Below are 23,471 nucleotides of genomic sequence, written 5' to 3'. Positions count from 1 at the left end.
CTGAGCTGTCCTCGACGGTATCCATAGGCTATTTTGTCGAGCTTGGGCCATAGCCTTCCTCGGCTTGGGCCTTTGGATTCTCCCCGGGTAGATGCGCCTGGCCCATAAATCATTTGGGCCCCACAAGTGCCATTGAGGTAATTGTTAATAAACTGTATTAGAAAAGTTTTGACACCATTTTTATGAGAAATATAAAAAACTGCCAACACAATTAATTGTTATATCATTTTTCCATAAAAATATTTCTAAAAATAGTTGCTAAACCAATGCTTTTAGAAAATTCGTTAACATTTATCTTTTTTAAAAATGGAATAGGATGCTTGTTTATTCACATACTAACAATTTTTTACAACACCAAGTTTATATACAACATAGAGATGTCATGTTCATGTCCGATTAAGTTCTTCCATACCAGCTTGCACCTTGAAGCATGCTTTTCTTACTAGCACGTGTTGTGCTAGTAAAATAATTTACTCATAAGTAATGCTAGGGACACACCCCTTCTTACATTCAAATCCACATTTTGCTTATATGTTAACTCCTGACCGGATTTAAATACATTTACATGGGTTTATCGTATGTACTTAAAAAAGTTGAAATTCAATTAAGAGTTGACAAATAAGCAATATGTGGATTTAAGTGTGGGAAGGGTTGTATACCTATTATTACTCAAATTAATATTTCCTTCTGTTCCCTTTTTCGATTTTGTTATAAAAATTAAAACCTTAAGTGGTTGCATGTAGTTATAAATCACATTACAAACATAATATAAGTGGTTTCAACTAATATCAAATTTTGAATTTTAAAATAGTAAAATGCACTTTGTTTATAATTAAAAATACTTTTTGCAGTTTCCATATGTTTCTTTAACTTTGAGTAACATTGTAACAATATTATTTTTAGGAGAAACCTATGCTGCATTCATGATCATAATATATAAGTAAGAAAACAATTTAAAATATTATCTTTTTTTTTTATGGGATTTAAAATATTATCTAAATAGAAAGCAAAATGGGGTAGTTAATTATTTGTGCACATATCAAATTACTCCTCCTCTTTAATGTAAGGCTGTGTTTGGTTCGCGTAAAATCATTTCCGGAAAATATGCTATTTTCCGGAAATGCTATTTTTTGGAAAGGAAAACGTTTTCATGTGTTTGGCTGTCACAAAATTCATTTTACGGAAAATTAATTTTGGTGTTTGGTTCGTTTAATCAGTTTACCAAAAATACATCAAATTCGACGAAACGCTTGTCCGACGAGCGGCGCTCGTCGATCGACGAGCGCGCTCGTCCATCGCGATCGTCGATCGACGAACGATCGCGATCGTCGATTGACGATCGCGATCGACGAACGCGCTCGTCGATCGATGAGATACGAGCGCGCTCGTCGATCGCGATCATCGATCGACGAGAGACGAGCGCGCTCGTTTGTGCTCGTCGATCGCGATCGTCGATCGCGTCGCTCGATCGACGATCGCGATCGTCCACCGCGCTGCTCGTCGGCGTGATCGTCCCTCTCTCTCTCTGATCTGGGCTCTCTCTTCTCTCTCTCTCTCTCTCTCTCTCTCTCTTTTTCCGGAAATGAAATGAAGTGAAAATGAAGGCAGATTCTAATTTCCGTGGTCAAGGCTTCAAATTTCGGTCAACAGGAAAAGGATTTCCGGAAAATAATATTTTCCGTCACAGCCAAACGCTCCATTTTCCGGAAATTGATTTCCGAAAATCGTTTGAAGTCGATTCAAACGCACCCTAAGTGGAAAATGATCCCACCTATAAAAAAAAAAGTGGAAAATGATCCCATTACTTTTCAAAAGGCTATGCCTATCATTCGAATTACAAACCCTACCTAGATACCTTTTCATTGTAACAATCTAAAAGAGTAGGGGGAAAAATCAAAAGAGGAAAGAATATATAAAAGTGACCATCTGAGTAGTGCCAATTAGTGGGTTAGGCGAGTACAGTGGGCAGTGTTTGATATACAACTCTAAAGAATATCCTCATCACATTATTGAAAAATTCCTTATATGATATTTTTTATATGGATTTTACTAACGTGTGCCCTACACAATAATATACCATTTTTGAAAAATTTTTTATCGAAAATTGAAAAAGTTTTGACAACTTTTTCAATTCTCGATAAATTTTTTCCAAAAACGGATTTGTTAATGTGTACCTTAAGGACATATATTAACTGAACCTTTTTTATATTTCGATTCTTAAGATGACTATGTTGCTAATAAATCCACTAGCAAGTAAGACAACCCCTACACTTCATTTCTATCTATTTTTCTTGTCATTTTCATATGTAACAATTTTTGAAGCATGCTTATGTTAGAATAATAATTAAATGATTAAATTCATACTTTTCTGATAATTGAAGCTTTTGAACAACTAATCGTTTATCATATTATTAAAATAAGCGGTATATTCTATCTTTTATGCACACGGAAAAAAGAAAAAGAAAAGAAGATTAAGTAGTATTAAATTTGAACTATGTTAAAAACTCATACTTTCATAACATGTTAAAATTTTGGGATTAGGAATAATTTATTAGTTCATAGATTTCCTTTAATGCTTAAAAATCCCTACACCCACCGTGACCATGTTTTTACTTCTTTAGCGTACAATTTTCAGTAATTTATGAATTCATCATTGTCCTCTACTTCATGTATTTAGTTTGTGAAGACTTTTTGAAAGAAAGATGTTTGTCCCTTATAGTGCATGGTCCTCAGTAAGTGCATTACCCTCTTCCATGGCAAAGGATGATATTGACCACTACTCATACCATTATCAATTTATCCATAAAAAGGCTACAATTTTTTTCATAATGGTTTATTGTGATTCATGCATTATAAAAACTGACATTGATAATAGGTTCATATAAAATCGTTACTATTCCAACTTTCAATCTTAACCACTCAACCAATTATAAATAATGTCGTTAAAAAAATTAAAATTGTTATTTAACATTGCTTTATCTATAATTACCAAAATTATAGGGAAAGAAATAGAAATACATGAAAAAGACAGGATCTAGTGTATAAGAAAACAAATTATATTACTTGGAACAAAGAGACAAATATAGTGATATGAGCACCTACAGGTGCGCCTCTTTATATTAAAAAAAAATCTAAAAGAATAGTATATATAATAATAATCAAGGGAAAATATCAAACAAGTAAAACAATAGTATATATAAAAAAATAATTATAAAATAAAATTGAACAGAAAGAAAAAAATAAAGGAAAAAGATTAGAATGTGCTGTATATGGTGGATATTGCAGCAACCAAAGACAGACCTTCCATGCTCAAAGATGAGAGAGACAGCCAGAGGTTGAGAGAGAGAAAGAGAGAGAGAGAGAGAGAGAGAGATGGTGTATGGGTTTAAGAGAGGGTTTAGGTCTACCAACTGGTAGTTAGAGATAGAGCTCCTTAACCAAACACTTGTATCACCAGCAAAGAAGTTAGAGTAAGCTCAAGGAGAAGAAGAAGAAGAAGAAGAAGAAGTAGAGGAAGAAGAAGAAGAAGAAGCAATAGCAACAAGCCAACAAGTCAAGTAAACAACCACCAAACTCTTACAAGAAAAAAAGAAAAAGAGAAGAAAAGAAAAAAAAGCAAACTCCAAAAAGAGAAAAATTCTATTTTAGAAAAAGGAGACAGAGATAGAGATAGAAAGAGAAAGTTATCATTCTTTTGAGTTTCTCACAGAAACTTTTAGAGAGATAGAGAGAGGTTTGTATTGTATATGTGTGAGTCTCACGTGGGGATTGATGGAGAATCGTAGATGGGAGAATATATGATTAGAAAAAAAAGAGCTTTAAAGTGAAAAAAAAAAAAAAATTCATAGCTCTTTTGAATTATCATCTTTCTTTTTATATTTTCCTCAAAGAACAGTTTTTTCTTTTCTGGGTCTCCTTTATTTTACCTTAACTGTTAGTTCTGTTATTGTTGCTGTTGTTGTTGTATTATATGTATGTACGAAAAATTTGGATGAAAAGTGAGGCTCTGTGTTTTTGTATCTGAGAAGTCTTGGGATCGGAAAGTGTTTAGTTTGGAGAGGATTGTGTTCCTGCGGATCGGTTGGTGTCTCCAAGCTTTGCTGTTCCCCACAACTCCCACAACTGCTACGGGTTTCCAGGTCTTTTTTTTCCCTTCTTTCTTTCTCTCTCTAAAAACTGTATTAAAAAAAAAAAAACCCCGTTATCTTAGGCTACTGAGCTATAAATATTTCTGTAACTCTCTCTCTATTTAGTGCTGGATAAGATAGTGATGATGATACAGAAATGAATTTTATCCAGTTCTTATTATAGTTATTTTTCAACATATTCTGACTTGTTATAAAAGGTTATTGGTCTATCTTTTTATTCCTCTCTTTTTTGTTTTGTTTGTTTCTTTGATGCTTTCATTTTTTGCTTGTAAATTTACTTTTTTTCTTTGATTATATCTAGCTTATGTGTTTCAAAATCATGTTTTTCTTTTTAATGTTATGTTTCTTTCCCCTTTTGTTTGTTTCTGATATTTTTGGGGAGGTCATTATTGCTTATTTATGTAAGTGGGCGATGGTGAAATTTTCTAACTTGGTGAATAAGTGGGTTTTATGCAGTATTTGACTCGCTTTCTTTTCAGATTGTTTTCAGGGTTTCCTTTAATCATTATGGAAGATTGCTCCTTGTTGATGTTTATACAGTAAAATTCTTTTAAAATACAAAACAATAAATTCTTATATTCATGAATATAATGTCATGCAAATGAAGATAGCTTCTTTGATTATTGGTTCTTTTACTTCTGACCCTTAAATTTATGGCTTTTGTCTACTGTTGAGTGTTGTGACCATGAACTCTTTGTCTTGCCAGTAATTAGTAAAATAGCTCCTGTTAATGATAATGGATAACAATTCATAATTCTATCTGCTTGTGATATATTGTTAATGAGTTTTTGCTCTTATATATAGATTGCATGAGATGTAATTAGAGAAAAAAATATGATATATGTAAATATATATATTTATATATATATGGTTTTCTATTGCGCAGTTTACCTTATACTTGTTTGTAGTAAGACTAAAATTTGAATACTGATGGATTTAAACTCAAAACTTCAGAGTGACATTGTTTATTAATTTATTTTGTACATATACCAAGAATTGTTTATAACATGAAGCTATTTGATTGGTTTTTTCAGATCCCCAGTGACCATGTAATTGAAATCAAATAAGCAAGTGGGAAAGTTTTGAGATTTGTAAAATATGGCGACTTTTTACACTAGTTCAAATAATCAAAGAGATTCTGCACCAATGCTTTATTTAAGGGAACATTTGCCTAGTTCATATGCAGAAGCACCAGTTATTCCTGGTAATATGATGATGTATATGAACTCTGGGCCATATTCAGATGCTTTGGCCGGGAATTCTCAGCAGCAAAACAATTGCATGGAAATTCCATCATTGGGTGCTTCAAATTCCACCCCGCAGCAGCAAGAAATCATGTCAAATCTTGGTGGGTCGCACATTGCAGAACATGATTTCAATGCATGGAGGGAGGCTAGAAATGAGATGCTAGTTACACACCCAATGGGAGGTGCTGCTAGCATTCTTCATAGTGGACAAAACTTGCAGGGTCAGGGATTATCCCTCAGCCTTGGTACACAAATGCCATCAGGAATTCAAATGTCATCTATCCCATACCGGAATCCTAATCCAGGATTTGCTTCATTCTTGAGTCCTAATTCATCAATTTCAGGTGATAGTGCTGACAGGAATGGCTCTTCTAGAGATGAGCAATTGAGAAATGCTGAATACTTGCCACCTGGTTTCCCTGGAGGCAATCAAGATTTAAATAAAGGGGATTCATCTCCATATGGGATGCCAAGCATAGTGAGAAACGTTCCCAATTCCAAATATCTCAAGGTAGCACAACAACTGCTTGATGAAGTAGTTAATGTCCGCAAAGCTCTAAAGCAGGCTGATATGAAAAATGAAAGCACACATGAAAAGAATTCCAAGGAGAGTGATGGGGGATCAAAAAATGAAAATGCGTTGCCACCAAGTGGAGTGTCTTCAAACCCTCAAGAATCAGCTGGGAACACTCCGTGTGAGCTTTCTCATGCTGAAAAACAAGATTTGCAGAACAAATTGACAAAATTATTGTCCATGTCAGATGAGGTAAGACCAATACGTTAGTTTTCTATGTCTTTTTAGATAATCATATTTTCTGTCTTACTTATTGGTCATTTGACCATGAAGTGGACTATTTTTATAGTATTAAAAACTGGTTGCAAATTTAGTGATCCTGATTTCAGATAATTTTTTGCTCTATTTGATTAGTATGTTGATCTATATATTTGTTCTGATTAAAATTGTGTTTGTGTGCACATGTGCATTTTTGTGAAAAGTTGAGATTGATTAGCACGTTGATTCTTCTTTCAAGTTACCATTATTGTTATGTGGCTTGAATTTCTTCCTAGAATACAAACTATTTCACGTGAATTTTTAGAAACATTTGAAAATTTTGGTGAATTCTTCCTTGTGGGGCTTTATTTTTTTCTTGTGATACAATGGTAATTACTTTACTAGTTATTCACTTCTGTCAACTTTCCACATCGCAGGCTTGTGAGTCATTAGGTACTTTAATTCCCAATGTGGCAAGTTGTTAATGGTGGATAATAAAGTAGTGTCAATGGTGGGCCCATAGGAGAATCGATAATAACTTGCCAAATCAGGAGTTGTGATATTTATTGTGAAAATTGTTGTGTTTGTAGCATTGCCCATTATTATTGGTGTTCAATGGAATCATATAATACAAAAGGCTAAAAATAATTAAGAACCAATTTGAAGTTTCTTCTAAATTGACTATGGGGTGAAGAAATTAGTGTAGTGCTACTTGACATTTATTTATGCATCTAATATTTACTAGTACTGAATTAGTTTTGGGGAGTCTCAGGTTCTCCCTAAGATGATAGATGATCAATGCAAGATGATTTACTCCCAACATCATTGAGTGTTAATTGCGAGGATGTCTATGGTAAGAGAAGACTGGTTACATAATAATTTGATCCTAATTCATTAATAAAGTGGCTAAAAGAGAGGCTTGAGTTTGTTAAGAAATCACACTTTGGTTGCGTGTGTGCTCGATTATGGATATATGTATTTGTTAGGCTTCTTCACATACTAGTTTAAGCTTTTGGGTTTGATGGTTTAACATGGTATTGGAGCTCAATTTGTTTGTTATTGCATTCCATGTGCCTGGCCCCTTTGTCTTGGCTTTGGTTTTGGTTGGGTGATTGCACTCATTTATCTTGGTTTCATTTTTATTAAGCTTGAACATGGGGGGATTGTGCTTGGTTATGGGCATATGTATTTGTTGGGGCTCTCCACTTATTAGCTTATAGTTTTGGGGTTACCAAGCTTGTTTATTGTTGTTTCAGTTTCAATTGGTTCATTGGGTCTTTGTTCCAGTTTTTGTTGGTCCTGGACGAGAGTGAGGGTGTTAAGGTTGCGGGATCAAGTCTGGGAATCGGTCTCTACAAAAAAGGGGAGGGAGTAAGGCTGCCCTATTAGCTCTCCTAGACACCCCAAAAGTGGGAGCTTTGTGCATTGGGAATGACCTTTTGCATTGGATGTTTTAACAGAGTTGGTTCATTATCCTTTTCTTTTCTGACTGGGTTTCAGGTCTCTTGATGTTGGAAAGTTCATGGATTAGTTTCTTTTCACTGTTTCTGATTAAACTAAGTGATTATCAGCTTACTCTTTTTTCAAAAAAGAAAAAATGTTTCACTGTTTTGCAGACTGCATTTAATTTGCTTACTCTTAATTATTATTATTATGGTGGGCCATGTTTGGTGTCATTACTGAACCTTGTTGCTGTTATGTTGTATCTAATAACTTACTTTAGCCTCCCACACACATTAAAAAAAGATCTCCTATTAAAAAATGCTGCATCGAATACATGAAAATTATGCACTGTAGAGTCTTTTACTCCTTTTGAACCTTTAAATAATAAATACTATCCCATTTGTGATTTGACTCTCTTTTCCTTTGTACCTTTGTGCTTGTCGTTCTGTCTGAGATGGATCTATGTCATTAAAGTAGGAGTTCATCTACTTTTTTGGTCTGCTCTCTTTGTTTTCGTAATCTGTCTGTTATATAATATAATGCCTATATACCAACCATTATTGCTGTATTATGATACAACTTCTGTGCAGGCTATGATGCATTCCCATGGTTTTATCCCCGTCTCTACAATATTCTAAGGAGTTGAGAACGTCTTTTTTTTCCACAGGGTCTAATGTTCATCACTTTATTGTCACAGGTTGATAGAAGGTACAAACAGTATTATCATCAGATGCAGATTGTGGTGTCATCATTTGATGTGATTGCAGGATGTGGGGCAGCTAAACCATATACAGCACTTGCCCTCCAGACTATCTCCCGCCACTTTAGGTGCTTGCGTGACGCAATCACTGGCCAAATACGAGCAACTCGTAAAAGCCTTGGGGAGCAAGATACTTCTGGAAGCAGTAGAGGAGTTGGAATAACTCGCCTCCGATATGTGGACCAGCACCTCAAGCAACAAAGGGCTCTTCAGCAGCTTGGTATGATGCAGCAACATGCATGGAGGCCACAAAGGGGACTGCCTGAAAGTTCCGTTTCAATTCTTCGTGCTTGGCTGTTTGAGCATTTCCTTCATCCGTAAACCCTCTCACATAACAGTCCCCCCTTTCATAGTTTCAATTCTTCTTTCAAGATACCTTAGTGCATTATTTAAAGTAGTTTCTTACTTTGTTGTTTGCCAGATATCCAAAGGATTCTGATAAGATCATGCTAGCAAGGCAGACAGGCTTGACTAGAAGTCAGGTAAAAAAACATCTAATTTTGTTATTTTCTGGGGTCGAATATGAGGTGATTTTGTGTTCTTAAGTAAGGAAAATTGGAAAGTCCTTCATTCTTTCAAAATTTGGATACACATTCCATTTGAAAATTGTAGCCTATAGAAAAGGACTCAGTTGGGAGATTATGGTGGTAAAAGTTGAGAAGTCACTGGTAGGTTACTAAGGACATTAAGAATTTACAGAAACAGTTGAAGAATAAACTCAAGTCTGGTAGAGCTTCATTAGAGAAGAAAAATAACATATGTTTTCACTTCTGCTTTTAATAGTAACAAAAGCAATGGCTATATGTAGAAAACACATCGCTGATTTTTTTACTGGGAACATGACTTTGGGTACAGTGGTGGAAAATTTTGAATTGCCTTCACTAAGTAGTTGGGATATGGTTATATTAATTCATTCAAAGAGATGCTCTTTGTGATAAGATGTTTAGTATTGATTACAAGTGTTGAAATAAGGCTCAGAATGCTATTAGTGATCTAAAAGTAACTGGAGAACTGTTATGTGCTCCTCTTTTATTGATTAATATATCCTGTGTCATAGGATTATGCATTGGTTATATGTGTTCTATCTTTCTAAATTGGTGAAATATTTGAGCTGGCTTAGGTCTCGAACTGGTTTATAAATGCACGTGTGCGTCTCTGGAAGCCCATGGTAGAGGAGATGTACAAAGAAGAGACTGGAGATATGGAGATGGACTCTAATTCTTCATCAGAAAATGCAGTCAAGGCAACAAAAGGTGATAACAGGACTTCAGAGGAAAGAGGGGAAGATTTGCAACAAAGTGCAAGTTCAACAGCCACTGAGAGATGTAGCACTGGTCAACTCATGGACTCCAAATCCAATCATGTTCCTGATGTAGAAATGGCAGGGTCCAGTGTAGTCAATTTCCATAATGGGAGTCGTGGAGAAGCTGAAAATGAATATGGGTTAGTGAAGCGAAGGGAGGAGCAAAGGCCTAATGTGGATGACTGTAGTCTCTTCCCTGATGCAATGATGCAGTCTGATGCAGCCAGTGAAAGGTTCATGGCAGCTGCATATCACATGTCTGAGTTGGGGAGGTTCGGGAGTGGAAGTGGAGTGTCTCTCACATTGGGGTTGCAGCACTGTGAGGATGGCAGCCTCCCCATGTCTAGTGGGAACCATCACAGTTTCATGTCGATGAGAGGGGATGAAATTTACAGTGCTGCAGCATCATCTGTAGGGCCTGAAACCGCTGATTTTGAATGCATGAATCCTGGTAACCAGCAACACAGGTTTAGTTCTTCCCATCTATTACATGATTTTGTAGTGTGAAAAATATTGATTGCGATTTTTGAACTATTATTGCATGCAAGAGGAACAGCAATTGCCAGGTTTTAGGATGTTCCTTCGAGAACATTAGTCCTACTTGGAAATTGTAATAGAAAGATTGCAGTCCTCCAAATATGGAGACATATAGACACGGTTGTAATATATCAATGAATTGATTGGAAGATTAGTATATTTGTAAAGATACATATTTTTTGTTTGATATTTGGAAGGAAAAATTGTACAATTTGTGCCTACGTCAGTTTGATGAACAAAGATGTTATGAAATAAAAGATGAGTAGATGATTGTTAGTGTGATGTTGATAATGACCTCTAAAGATATTTTTTAGTGGAAAAATTCTGGTGCCACACCCAATTGTTGGGGGAGATAAACACCTTGAGAAGTTTCCTTGAATAATTAATATAACATATAGAGATGCATTTTAACCCAAAAGGCCTAAGCTCAATGGGTATGTGTTCAATTATAATTATTCAATGTGAGACTTTAATGTGTGAGTCTCTGTCTCTCTGTGGACTTCAAGACCTCTCTGTGGGCCATGAATAAGTCCTACTCACCTCCCTTGCCTGGGCGTTTTCCTTCACTAGCGCATCATCCATGGGCTTTCATGTGTCAACCCCATTCTTGCTCCAATTGCAAAAGGAATTTCGATAACCACCATAGGCTTTGACACCACTTTTTGGGGAGATAAACACCTTGGTGAGTTTTCTTTTCTTTGATACCAGTTGTTGGGAAGATAAACATCTTGGGGAGCTTTCTTGAATAATTAATATAACATATAGAGATACACTCTAACCCAAAAGGCCTAAGTCCAATGGGTACGTACTCAATTATGTTATATTAATTACTCATTCTTCTAATCTTTATTTAATGTGGGATTTTACTTACACGTGTATACCCAACACCAATTACACAACTTTATTCACAACTCGCCATATGGGCAAGTTGTGGACCTACCATCACCCCTCTACCAACCACAACTTGCCACAAGGACGAATTGTGGACAAAATTGTGTAATTGAGATTGGCACTAGAATTTCTATTTTTATTATACTGGAGGAGTTGGCGACTCTGTTGTTGCTAGTACCTTTTAATGGCAACAGCAGCAAGACAATACTTTGTTGGGTGACTCTGACAACCTTTTTTTCAATATAAGAACCACTCAGGTTTGTGCTTCGCACTAGATACTAGTTAGTGCTTTGTTGAAAGGAGCATTTCATGTTACGGTACGGCTATGATTATTCACGAGATGTTCCTTAGATTCTTTGACTGGAAACATCTTCTCTTTTCTTAATTGGCCCAAAAATCCGAGGCTAATGCAACAAGCATGTCAAGGCCCCTCCTCCCCTTGATGGGTATGTAAATCACCGTTGAAGGAGCCTCGGAAGTCGGAACTGTTGTGTTAAATTTCAATTAGGAAAGCCACAGGAGGGTTTTTGGTTAGTACAAGGATAATGATTATTATACAGTAATATTGTGCCATGCCGGCTGAAATGTTTTGAAAACACAGTATCACCATTTCACAATTTGAATTAAAATCATGTTAGTGTTAACACAATTTCAAGGAAGTGTGTACAACAGTGTTACCGCAAAGCCAAAAAAAAAAAAAAAAAAAAAAAAAAAAATCCTCCTTTTGCAACTATTGACTAGGTGTATAATAAAAATGATGTCACCATCAATATAAAAAGAAACTAAAAATAACTTGTCATCTTATCAAATTGTGAAAATTTCCTATTTCTAATTTTCTAGCATGCTTGATTGGACATTTTACCTAAAGACAGAAGTAAAGCTATGAATTGAACTTTGATGTCAACGCAAAACTATGCATAGTCATCAACCAATACATACGAATAGTCATCAACCAATACAGGCATATGAATAGTCATCAACCAATACAGGAGATACAATGCATTACAAAAGTATGACCATTATAAACAGGACGGTTCATCTATCACTATCAAAGGGCTTCTTCAACCAAATTTCTTCTCATTATTCCCAAGGCAAAACGGTCTCCAGGTTCTATTAGATGACCTCTTTAGAGCTTCATATTTCAATTCATAATTGCCGATTTGGTTTATTTGAATTTTGAATTCAAAAGCCAGGTTAAGAAAAACAAATTTCAATTCTCACCATCTTTTAAATGCCCCCCCTAACCCACTTTTGAGTCCAAAGAACACAAGAAAAATTCACTATATTCTCAAATTAACCTATATCCCAACAGCTATTAAAAAAAATTACATATTGAACCCATGGGTGAGATGGTAGCTTAATTTGGGAATGCTGTAAATTTTTGTTGTCCTTAGCTTATTATCTCTCCACACCACCCCCCCCCCCCCCCCCCTCTCTAAACCTTCGATCCTTTAAAAAACAAAGTATACATACAGAAAATATGAACAAGAAGCATTAATACTTCAAAAGGCAGGTCCTATCAAATAACTATATGGAATCATGAAGAAGCAAGCATTAACACAATAAAATTTACTTTCCACTACTCGTAAGTTTCTGTTTTACTTATTTTTGGTGCTCCCTCCTAGCAACTTTTCTGGATGATGACCAAAAGATTTTCAACATGTCAACACAATGGACATGGGCAATACAATGCCGAGGCCCGAGGGGAAGTTTCTTCATTGTACCTCCATCATACTGATAGTGTTGTGAGCAAAGCACTAATAAACAATCCATCAAGAAGCACCTTGTACTGAATGTTTTGATGATTTTGGCTTACCTGAAAATGCGAACAAACTTTTTAAGGGCAGATTGACTAATAATGTCTACCTAAGAAACAATGAAATCAGCATGAAAACTCTAACCTTTGAGACAAAAGCTTTATATCTTCCTGCAATGACAGACTTTCCAAGAATGGATCACCACAATCCTTCACATCACAAGTCTTCATTTCAAATTCGCTATGTCCACAGTTCTCATTCCACTCAAACCACATCTTTGAAATCGACTCCTTTCTGAAGCATGTGTTGTGATCTTCCTCTTCAGGTGAATCAGCAGCAATCAATCTATAAGTGTATACTTTTCTCTTTTGACCTGGTCGGAATGCACGGCCTATTGCTTGGCGGCTTACTGATGGATTAAGATGAACATCCAAAATTAGGATGCGAGAAGCCCCCACTAGAGATATACCTTCCCCACAAGCTCTGATTGAACCAAAGAAGACTTTTGCATCACCAGAGATATTAAAGCGTTCCATGGACCGTTCCCTGTACTCAGAATTTGAATCACCAGTTATCATAAAAATTTCTTTTTGAGGTCTCCAACCTTTTACCTTCATTGATAATCTCTCCAAGAGTTTCAGGGGCAATATGTATTGGCTAAAAACCAGCAGCTTCTCACCAGCCGATTCACATAGGCCCAACATATTAAGAAAGAACTTCACTTTTACTCCCTCTCTCACATTCATATTTTCTAACATTTCATCTATCTTCTCATCATCAACTAAACTTTTGTCTCCAGTTGATGGATATTTCTCCGAAAAATATTTCAACTGTGGATGCATATAGACAAGACTACCCAAAGAATTTCTTCTGAAGTAATCCAACCTCCTCAAATTTTCAACTTCAATTTTCTGTATTGCACTGAGATTGAGCATTACGTTGAAATCAACAAGTCCAGGAAGCTCATCCAGGAAATCTCCTTTGTAGTAATGTAGGACTTGGCGAGTCATCTCACGGAGGTCTTGTATGACAGTCGCTTTCCTCTTGGAGTTTTCATCCTTCTGTTGCAGTGTGTGCTCCACTAAGTCAAAGAAAGCTAAGTCCATGCCAAGTTTTAAATTCTTCCTCACGCTTGTTAACTGTACTCTGCTCATAATGCGCCTAACAATATCTTGGGAAGCTTGCAATCTAAGAAACTTAGGACGAACAAGATTCAAAATGTTGAATACCTCTTTCACATGATTTTGATAAAGAGTACCCGAAAGAATGACTTTGAGAGGTGTTTGGATTCTTGAAAGGGACTGAACCATATCAGTGTTCTCATTCCTTGGAGTATGACCTTCATCTAAGATAAGAATGGATGGGACCTTCAGAAGAATATCCTGACAATCAGTTGCCACCTTGCTAGTTCCACGGTCACAAACAATGGCAGAGAACTGCTTATATCCAAGAAATAGGATGCTCTTCTGAGCTACCCATTGTCTCAATACATCCAGCTGCTGAGATCGACTCTCTGCTTTTGAACTGTAAAAATCAAGCAACGGAATGTCCTCAACTTGCCATATTTGGAACTCTTTCTTCCAGGTAGCCAGGATGCCTTTAGGTAGAATAACCAGTGGCCTAGCATGGGGATACCTGGCTAGGAAACTCTGAATGAAACTTATAACCAAAAATGTCTTTCCAGAACCTGGAGCATGGGCCAAAATGCAGCCTCCTGGATTATTAGATAGCAGGTTGCTACAAAGAAAATTGAAGCCCTCCACTTGATGGGGTTTCATTTGCTTGCTATGCCTAGGATGAGCAAAAATCTCATTTGCCATCAGATCATCATCAGAAGATTTAACTCCAAGTGGTAAACTCTTATCTGACCCTATGCTGTTGTTACTCTGAGAATCACGCATGTAAGTTCGTGTAGTCCTTTTGCCCTGGATTTTGAGGCAGACAGGGTAAATAGAATTCTAAGAAGGGAGCAATTAGCAGAAATGGCATCAAAACTCGTAATATTTGGATCCAAGTAGATCATTAAATCAATGATTTTGAATAAATAACCAAGAAACTATCAATGGATCATGTATATCAAGAAAAATTCACAGTAATAGAAAGACCATTATTAAATAAAGCATTCAATTAGGAATCAATAGCAGCCTAGCCAAGAAATTCACAAAGCTCAGAAACATTCACTTAAAGATAGCAACAACAAAATTGTACAACTTTAAGTCTTTACTGCAGGAATTTGTGACCTCAGCTCCCATTCCCACTCCAAAAACTAAACCAATTGCTGTTCCTGAGATATCAATATGTTAATCCAGGAGAATCTGTCTTAAATTATTGGAAAGCATTTCACTAGGTGAGGAGTCTAAATGTATTCTACTTTCAATTATGTGGCCATGTCAAATATTCCCATTAAAAGATGATATAGTTCCCCATTAGTTACATCTAAGCCCCAATATTCATGTCCGTTCAAAAATTCAGTTAATTTATTACATAACCAGCTTGAAGTATCTAAATGCAGATCCACTTGACGAACAACATATAATTGAATGGTTAAAACTAAAGAATAAAAAAATGTGAAAAAAATTTACAAGAAAAAAACCCATACCTTACTATATTGGAATTCAAATATGGATTCTATTGCTTTGTCAACAACTCCACAAATGCGACAAACATAACCAAGATCGTCCTTCAAGAAAAAAGAATGATCACATTCTTCCCCACCTTCTCTTGTGTGTTCATCAGTTGAAGGATCAACACCAATATCCTAGCATGAACTTGAACTAAATCAAAAATAACTTTGGAAGAATTGAAAATTTTCAGCAAAGATTCTATGATAGATGATTCTAATACAAAGAGTGAGATTTTCAAGTCACCGGCAAAGTTAAAAAACCTTATACATCAAAAATAGAAATGCCACCTCAAAACCACAAGCAAAATAAGCAACAATGCCCATGTTTATTCTGCACTCCAAAGCATAATAAATGAGCTCATTGTTGGTATATAAGCATGAAATTCAGATGTAATCTTATGTAGTACAAAAGACTGGATACAAATATGGTGGAATACATGCATATCAGAAATAAGCTTAAGCTTAATCTATGATTTTTCAACTTGGATATGTTTATATGGCATGCATCCAACGTGCACCCCATTCATATTACTCACATAAAATATAAAAGAGTCTCCTTCAAGGAAGTATTCATGCTTTAGAAGATATGCGTTTGTGCAAGGTAGAAATGACTTAGAAGGACATGTAATATAGTAGGAATTTTGTCATTTTTCTTAATGAGATACATTTAAATTTTAACCATTAAGATTGCAGAAGACCTTCAATATTAATGCATCTAATAAAATCAGCAACAAGCTGGTGTTGCCTTGCTTTTCTAATTATTTGTAATTCTTTTGAGTTTAGGAATTAATGGCAATTGTTATTGAATTTTTTTTTTCAAAAGTACCACACACATCAAACCATATTTTTTCATTTATCCCTACAAAAACCACTACACTCTTCAAACTAAATCAAACTTCTGACTGTGACTAGTTCCAAAAAAAAAACTTTAATTCATTAACATATTCCCTTTATTTTCTGCAAGTGCTTGTTAATCAATAGTAGAACCTAAACTAGCATGTCAGAGTCATCCTCAAATAATAGTGCAACAACACCATAAATTCCCAAGCATTTGCAAGACTGCAAAGCAAAGCAAAGAAATAGGAGGCAGTCTTAGAGAAAATGGCAGCCACACTAGTCTATATGTTTTATGAAGCAAGATTAATGAATAAAATACAAGAAAACTTTATCATCATGTATATAAAATCGAATGCAAATACCTTGGAACATTCTAATGCGACTGCCATCTCATTCCACATATTAGCCAGACCATCGTCTTTAGCATTTGATTGAAGATTATATTCCTCTTCCTGATGAGAGTGGTAATTGTCTTCCTCAATCACCATATCCTCTCCTGAACCATAATATTTATCTTTATCTGTCCTGATATTGATTTCATCAGCCACATTTCTTACCCTTTCACTTGGAGCTTTGATTTGCTTATCATCCAGCCTATCATCTACAGTATTAATTTCATAATTACTTTCTTTCTCCTGAAATAACTGGTGACTCTCTTCCTCAACTAGTACATCTTCTGCACCAAAGTTCCCATCTTTAATTATCCTCATATCAACTTTACCAATTATACTATCCACTTTTTCCCTTTCAGCCTTGCTCTTTAGAATATCCTGAACCAAAATATCATAATCACGCCAATTAATATGAAGTAAAGAAAAAAAAAAAAAAAAAAAAAAAAAAAAAACAAGAATAATAGGGCAAAGGAAACTCAAAAGCAAGAAACACATCAGCCACATTTCTTACCCTTTTCCTTGGAGCTTTGATTTGCTTATCATCCAGCCTATCATCTACAGTATTAATTTCATAATTACTTTCTTTCTCCTGAATTAACTGGCGACTCTCTTCCTCAACTAGTACATCTTCTGCACCAAAGTTCCCATCTTTAATTATCCTCGTATCAACTTTACCAATTATGCCATCCACTTTTTCCCTTACAGCCTTGCTCTTTAGAATATCCTGAACCAAAATACCATAATCACACCAATTAATATGAAGAAAAGAAAGAAAAAACAAGAATAATAGGGCAAAGGAAACTCAAAAGCAAGAATATTTTAGTTTTAGCATAATTAAGAAAGATCTTGATTCAACACAGGCATTCCACATAGTAAGTTACATAAGTCTTAGCACTTGCTATGAACACATCTTAAACAAGGTCACTTTTTGGCAGATAAGTTTAGGTTTAGAGCCCCTGCACTACTTTTTAAATATGTTTTAGCCAGCAATGGTTAGACAAAGGGACCATAGCTCCCCAGAAACTTATTAAAAAAAAGTTATCAAAGCTAAAAAATGGAGGCAATCTTTACAGAAAATGGCAGCCACACTAGTCTATATGTTTTAAGAAGCAAAATTAAAGAATAAATGACATAAAAACTCTTGAATATCATGAATAACAAGTCAAACACAGACAGTTTGGGATGTTCCAATGCAACTGTCATCTTCTTGCATATCAGCCATAATCCTTCAGCATCCATTTCAAGATTATGTTCCTCTTTCTGATGAGTTTGGTGAGTGTCTTCCTCAATCACCATATCATCTTCTGAGCCAACATATTTACCTGTATCTATCCTGATCAATTTCGTCAGCTACATTTCTCACCTCTTTGCTTGGAGCTTTGCTTTCTATATCTTCCAGCCTATGAGCTACAATATTAGTTTCATAATTACTTTCTTTTATCCTGAAATAACCAGAGACTGTCTTTCTCAACCACTCAATTTTCTGCATCAAAATTCCCACCTTAGAAGAATAATAGGGCAAAGGAAATGAAAAGCAACAATATATTGGTTTGGCATAAGTAATGATCTTCCTAATTTAACACAGGCATCTGACATAGCAATTATTTCCGTCAATTTGCTTTGAACACGTTAAAATAACTCTTCTGCTGTTATTTTTAGACCCCCTGCACTATTTTTTGTATTTGGTCATTAGCCAACAATGGTTCACAAAGGAGGGTAGCAAAAAAGAGATCCCCAAACATTTGCTATAATGTAGACCAAAGTTATCAAAGGAAAGAAAATGGAGGCAATTTTTACAGAAAATGGAAGTGACACAAGTCTATATGTTTTAAGAAGCAAGATTAATGAATAAATGAAATGAAAACTCCTAATATAAAGATTAACCTCAAACGCAGATACCTCAGAACATTCTAACGCAACCGTCATCTTGCATATATTTGTCAGACCATTGTCTTCAGCATATGTTTGAAGATTATGTTCCTCTTTCTGATAAATTTGGTGATTGTCTTCCTCGATCTCCATATCATCTCCTGAGCCATCATATTTATCTTTATCTATCCCGATATCAACTTCATCAGCTGCATTTTGTACATCTTTGCTTTCTATATCTTCCAGGCTATGATCTATAGTATTAGGTTCATAATTACTTTCTTTTTCCTGAAATGACCAGTGACTGTCTTCCTCAACCTCTACATCATCTTCCACAACAAAATTACAACCTTTATCCCTCCTAATATCAGCTTCGCCAATCATGATTTCTACTTGCCCCTTTACATCTTCGCTCTTTAGAATATCCTGAATCAAAATATAATAATCATGCCAATTGATACGTGGCAAAGAAAAAGCTTAGAAGGAAAATGAACAATAAAGCAAAGGAAACTCGAATGCAAGAATATATTAGTTCAGCATATGTGTTAAAGAATTTGCTAATTCAACACAGGCATTCCGCAATTAGTTATATCGGTCTGTCAACTTGCTTTGAGCACATGTTGAACAAGATGACTCTTTAGCTGATAAGTTTAGGCATTTTTTTAGGTCATTAGCCAGCAATCGTTACACAAACGAAAGTAGCCTCACCCTATACTTAAAATAAAGTTCTACAGCCCTAGTGAAAGCTTGACATAATCCCAGGTCTCTACTCTCTAGTACAACCACCTTGGTAGAGAGGCCCTTACAATATCTGCACTGTCCATGTAAGTATAAAGTTACATATGCAGGAAAAAACTTACAATGGAATCCTTCACGGAAGGCTCCAACGCAACCTTCGGACATATATTAGAATGCCTCCCATGTTCATCATCTTCATCATCTGAACTAAGATCTATTACAGGTGGAACTACTGAAAGGGCATCAATTAACATACAGTCATCCTCTAAATCAATGATATTTTCAAGTGCAAGATGAGTGGCCTTCTGAATCACCAGGTTCATAGGCTCTTTACACTGGTTCTTTGGCACATCTGAAAATGTGAAAGGAAGCATAGGATTTTTTGCAATAACATGGTTCAGCAATCGTGACCTTCGTGCACAAAGGGCCTCTATTTCTTTTGTCACACTTCCAAACATATTTGTATCCAACATTTGCACCAAATTGGGACTGGCAAATGGTTCTGAATCATTAACAATTCTTGATGTGGACTTTTGTTTCTTCTGTTTGAACTTATCACGCTTAGTCACTGGATAAGATCTGCTAACATAATTTTCTACTTCAGAACTAACTTTCATTCTTTTGGACCCCTTGGAATGCAACTCTGTTTTCAACATAAAAATCATCCAAATTTTAAAATCTCAGCACTAAAAAAAGCAAACAAATAAAAGCATTTCGGAACCAACAAAGTTCATAAGAATTCATCATAACAAGTCCCAGTATATCATAAACAACAGAAACCAATGTCATAATAATTCTGGACCAACACAAACACCTTGGACATGAGTAGAAAGTTCCTAAAAGGCAAGTTTTATATACATGTCATAACAACAATTCAAAGAGAATTTCAAAGCACAGCAATGATTACAGATTTACAATGCAAATAAACTTTATTTGGTAAGTTACAACGTACATACTGCCAAAACAAATTTTGTGAAAATTGCAATTTCATAATTGTATTTGATGTGCTGCATCATCAAACATGTACACAGAGCTACAAAGTTTCAAACTTATCCCACAAGATAATATACGAGCAAATTGCCAGCATAACAGTGGTAGAGCATGTTAATCATACAAAGGCTGACTAAATATAAGTATAATGATGATAAAGCCTTAAATTTCTCTAAACTCATGACCGATGAAAACCCATTAAGCTCCATTCATTTTAACGTGATATCTAGTTACAGAAAAATCTTCCTGTTAAGGGTTACTCTCAGAGGTCCTACACATCTTAAGTTTTTTTTTTTTAAATATTTTTTATCATGCAGAAAATTATTTGATTAGTAAGTTACTCACACTCAGTGAGTATTGAACCCGTGAACTCATTTTTCACTTATCCCAGGGGCTTTGAATTCACAACTCCACTCTCCACATTCTTCTTGAAAAGAAAGTGTCATTTGAGCTAAAGCTCAATGGACAATAACTTCCTGAATTTTATAATGCCCTCTTGAGCTAGGATACACAAACACGGATACAATACGGTGACACGAGCAATTTCTGAAAAATTATAACATGATATGACAGATATGACACGGGTACGATACAAATACGACACCCAAATGAAGTGTCCATACATCCTAGCTCCTGAGTTAACCAAAAAAAAAGAGTCACAAATACTACATAAAGCTCCCCCTTTTATGGGGTTTGAAAGCAGTGATTGACAATACAGTCTTTACCCAATTTTCTTTTGCAAAATTGTTTTCCTAGGAAACATTTTTCTTCAAGACAAACATAGCCTTAAACCAACTTCCTTTTACATGTACAAAATGGGAACATGCTTAAGAAAAAAAAAGAAAAAAGGGAGGAAAGTGTGCACACACACAGTAGCTAGATAACATATAAAAATGATTAAAGTAAAAAATAAAAATAAAAATAAAAATGCATGACCATAAATCCAAAATAAACAAAACTATAAGGAACCAACAATCTATTACTATAATATAGCGATAAATCCAAATGGGTGGTGAAACTTGCCTGAAGATGGACTTGGGTATTCAATATCTGGATCCATGGCTCACTATTCACTAAATATTAAAAAAAAAAAAAAGAAAGAAAGAAAAAAAAAGTCATACAGTGATATTTTAAATTCTTTCTTGGCGAGGAAGGAACGAAGAAGAAAATGCTTAAATCAAAAGTATCCCATTTTTCACTTTTCCTTATACCTAAAGCATTGCTCTATCCCATTAGTAAAAAAATTATTTCTTAAAAAACCAAAAACCAAAAACAAAGCAGAAATGGAAAACTTACAAGTTTCTTCCTTCTCTATTTTCTGAAGGAAGGTAACTGCTGGAGATTCTACACTGTGTCTCTTCAGTTTCTTTAAGGTCCGTACACTTTTAGGTAGATCCGTGTATTTTTCTCAAAAAAAGAAAAAAAAAAAAAAAGTACACCATCACAAACTTTGTCCCACAACTCTTTCAAGGTGTAGAACACGAGTGATGGATAAAAAGTAATGGATATAAAAAGCTGTAGGAAAGAGCGTGACAAAGGTTATAGTTTTAGAATAATTCATCAAAGTGGACCCATTGGGTTTTTTTAAGAGAGAGAAAATTCATTCACTATTGGTCCTTAAGGTGGGAAATTATTAGTGGATTTTAGTTTGGTCAATTAGTAAAGTATCTTGATCAAAAGTCTCTGTTGTTCAACTGGTTTTTTTTAAATAACTATAGTTCAACTAGTTGATGCTGGTTGTTTCCAACTAAATAACAACACATATTTAGGATTTAAATCCACTCATCCTCTAACTACTAAATTATACTTTTTTTTTTTTCAAAAACAAAAATGGTGAAGGCTTTTGTCCCTTAATAAAAGATTTGAAGTTCGAATTCTAACTACACTAAAAACTGATTGATATTTTAGTTTGATGATATAAAGTAATTATCATGTAGTAAACGCTAAAAGTTGAACTCTATTATATTTATATAGATAAAAAAAAATGCAAACTTATTAGTCATTGACTAGAGATTACCTACTAAACTAGTTATCAAAATTTCAATAAAAGCTATTGATTTTTGAACTTTCGGAATAATGATGTGACTTTTTTTAAATGATATGGGAAAACTAGTATATCTTTTTATAAATACTATGCAAATAAACTACTAGAAGTAATCAAAAGCCAAAATTGAAACATACTTCCTCTATTTTAGTTTCAATTTGAAACTCCTAAATTTTAAGTAAATTTAAAAAGCAGTTTCCTCTATCTACCTTTCACACCTTCAGTTAGTTTTTCCTTCCTAAAATCATCATCTAGCAGTTTCAATGTTATCTAAAATTTAAACATACCGCATTTCAACAATTTAGAACTATATTATCTCTCTACTCATTCTCTTTTAATACTATTCAATTTTGAACAGAATTTCAGCACGCAGTAACCTCTAAAAAAAGAAAAAGCAATTATGCAAACGGATAAGATTATATTAATTAAGTTATTAGAGGAAAGCAATGATTTATTTGTTTCACGGTAATTTTTCAATGAAATGATGAAATACATATACTGATATATATACAAATTATTAATCTTTACTCAAATATATCCTTATTGCCAACACAAAAAATTCATTCAATCTTTTTTTCCAGAAAGTTACATGTGCCCTTTAATTAGATATTGAAATTCATTGATGATATTAATTAAACCATTCGTCTTGGATTGAGTGGCAACCATTAGACTGTTATAGGTGGCGGCGGAGGTGGCCAGTGGGCGATAGGCAATGTCCGAAGGCAAAAGGCAACAGTGGATGAGGAAAACCAAATGCCAGCCCCACATAAGAGAAAAGTATTTTGTATCAAATTAAGGCATGAGGAAAACCATTTTAATGTTGACCAAAATCATAGTGTTTATTTAACATGCAACCATGTCACACCACACAAAGCAAGCAAAACAGAACATCACTTCAACAATGTTTCACACCATGTGTATGGGACATAGAATGCCACACTAAAAAAAAGTGTAGGATTTCATAGGCTGTGTGTAACAAGATTTAGCATAAGAATAATTAGCATTAAACAACAATTTGCATGATTTTGCATGTTACAATCAAGGGCAGCTCAAGGACCAGGCAATTTAGGCATAGGTAAGGCCCCCCCAATTTTTTTAAAGAATTGACCCTTGATAAAGA

The 23,471-nt window shown here is 34.9% G+C and overlaps 2 protein-coding genes across 4 annotated transcripts; one reads left to right on the top strand and one right to left on the bottom strand.

Annotated features, from left to right (window-relative positions):
* Nucleotides 1-3,221: 3,221 nt before the first annotated feature.
* On the top strand, nt 3,222-10,421 carry LOC115967825 (BEL1-like homeodomain protein 6). Its single transcript, XM_031086975.1, has 5 exons — nt 3,222-4,139; nt 5,183-6,161; nt 8,308-8,687; nt 8,792-8,852; nt 9,491-10,421. Exons 2-5 carry the CDS (start codon nt 5,247-5,249, stop codon nt 10,178-10,180), a joined length of 2,046 nt encoding a protein of 681 aa, XP_030942835.1. The 5' UTR covers nt 3,222-4,139; nt 5,183-5,246; the 3' UTR covers nt 10,181-10,421.
* Nucleotides 10,422-12,542: 2,121 nt separating this feature from the next.
* On the bottom strand, nt 12,543-21,803 carry LOC115969634 (protein CHROMATIN REMODELING 35-like). 3 transcript variants are annotated; one of them, XM_031089329.1, is made up of 9 exons: nt 21,604-21,803; nt 21,331-21,380; nt 19,440-19,960; nt 18,595-19,005; nt 17,222-17,434; nt 16,681-17,088; nt 15,458-15,616; nt 13,003-14,783; nt 12,543-12,917 (listed from the first exon to the last, which is right to left on the bottom strand). In XM_031089329.1, the coding sequence occupies exons 2-9, from the start codon at nt 21,365-21,367 to the stop codon at nt 12,914-12,916; spliced, it is 3,534 nt and encodes a 1,177-aa protein (XP_030945189.1). In that variant the 5' UTR covers nt 21,368-21,380; nt 21,604-21,803; the 3' UTR covers nt 12,543-12,913. The 3 variants fall into 3 exon arrangements, with proteins under 3 accessions (XP_030945189.1, XP_030945190.1, XP_030945191.1); XM_031089330.1 differs by having other exon boundaries at nt 18,610-19,005; nt 21,604-21,802; XM_031089331.1 differs by lacking the exons at nt 18,595-19,005; nt 19,440-19,960; nt 21,331-21,380; nt 21,604-21,803 and adding an exon at nt 17,885-18,568.
* Between the last annotated feature and the right edge of the window lie 1,668 nt (nt 21,804-23,471).

This window comes from Quercus lobata, chromosome 11 (genome assembly GCF_001633185.2).
Source record: "Quercus lobata isolate SW786 chromosome 11, ValleyOak3.0 Primary Assembly, whole genome shotgun sequence".
Classification (NCBI taxonomy): Eukaryota; Viridiplantae; Streptophyta; class Magnoliopsida; order Fagales; family Fagaceae; genus Quercus; species Quercus lobata.
The sequence above is the reverse complement of the archived record's forward strand: the minus strand, read 5'-3'. Positions and strand labels throughout refer to the sequence as shown.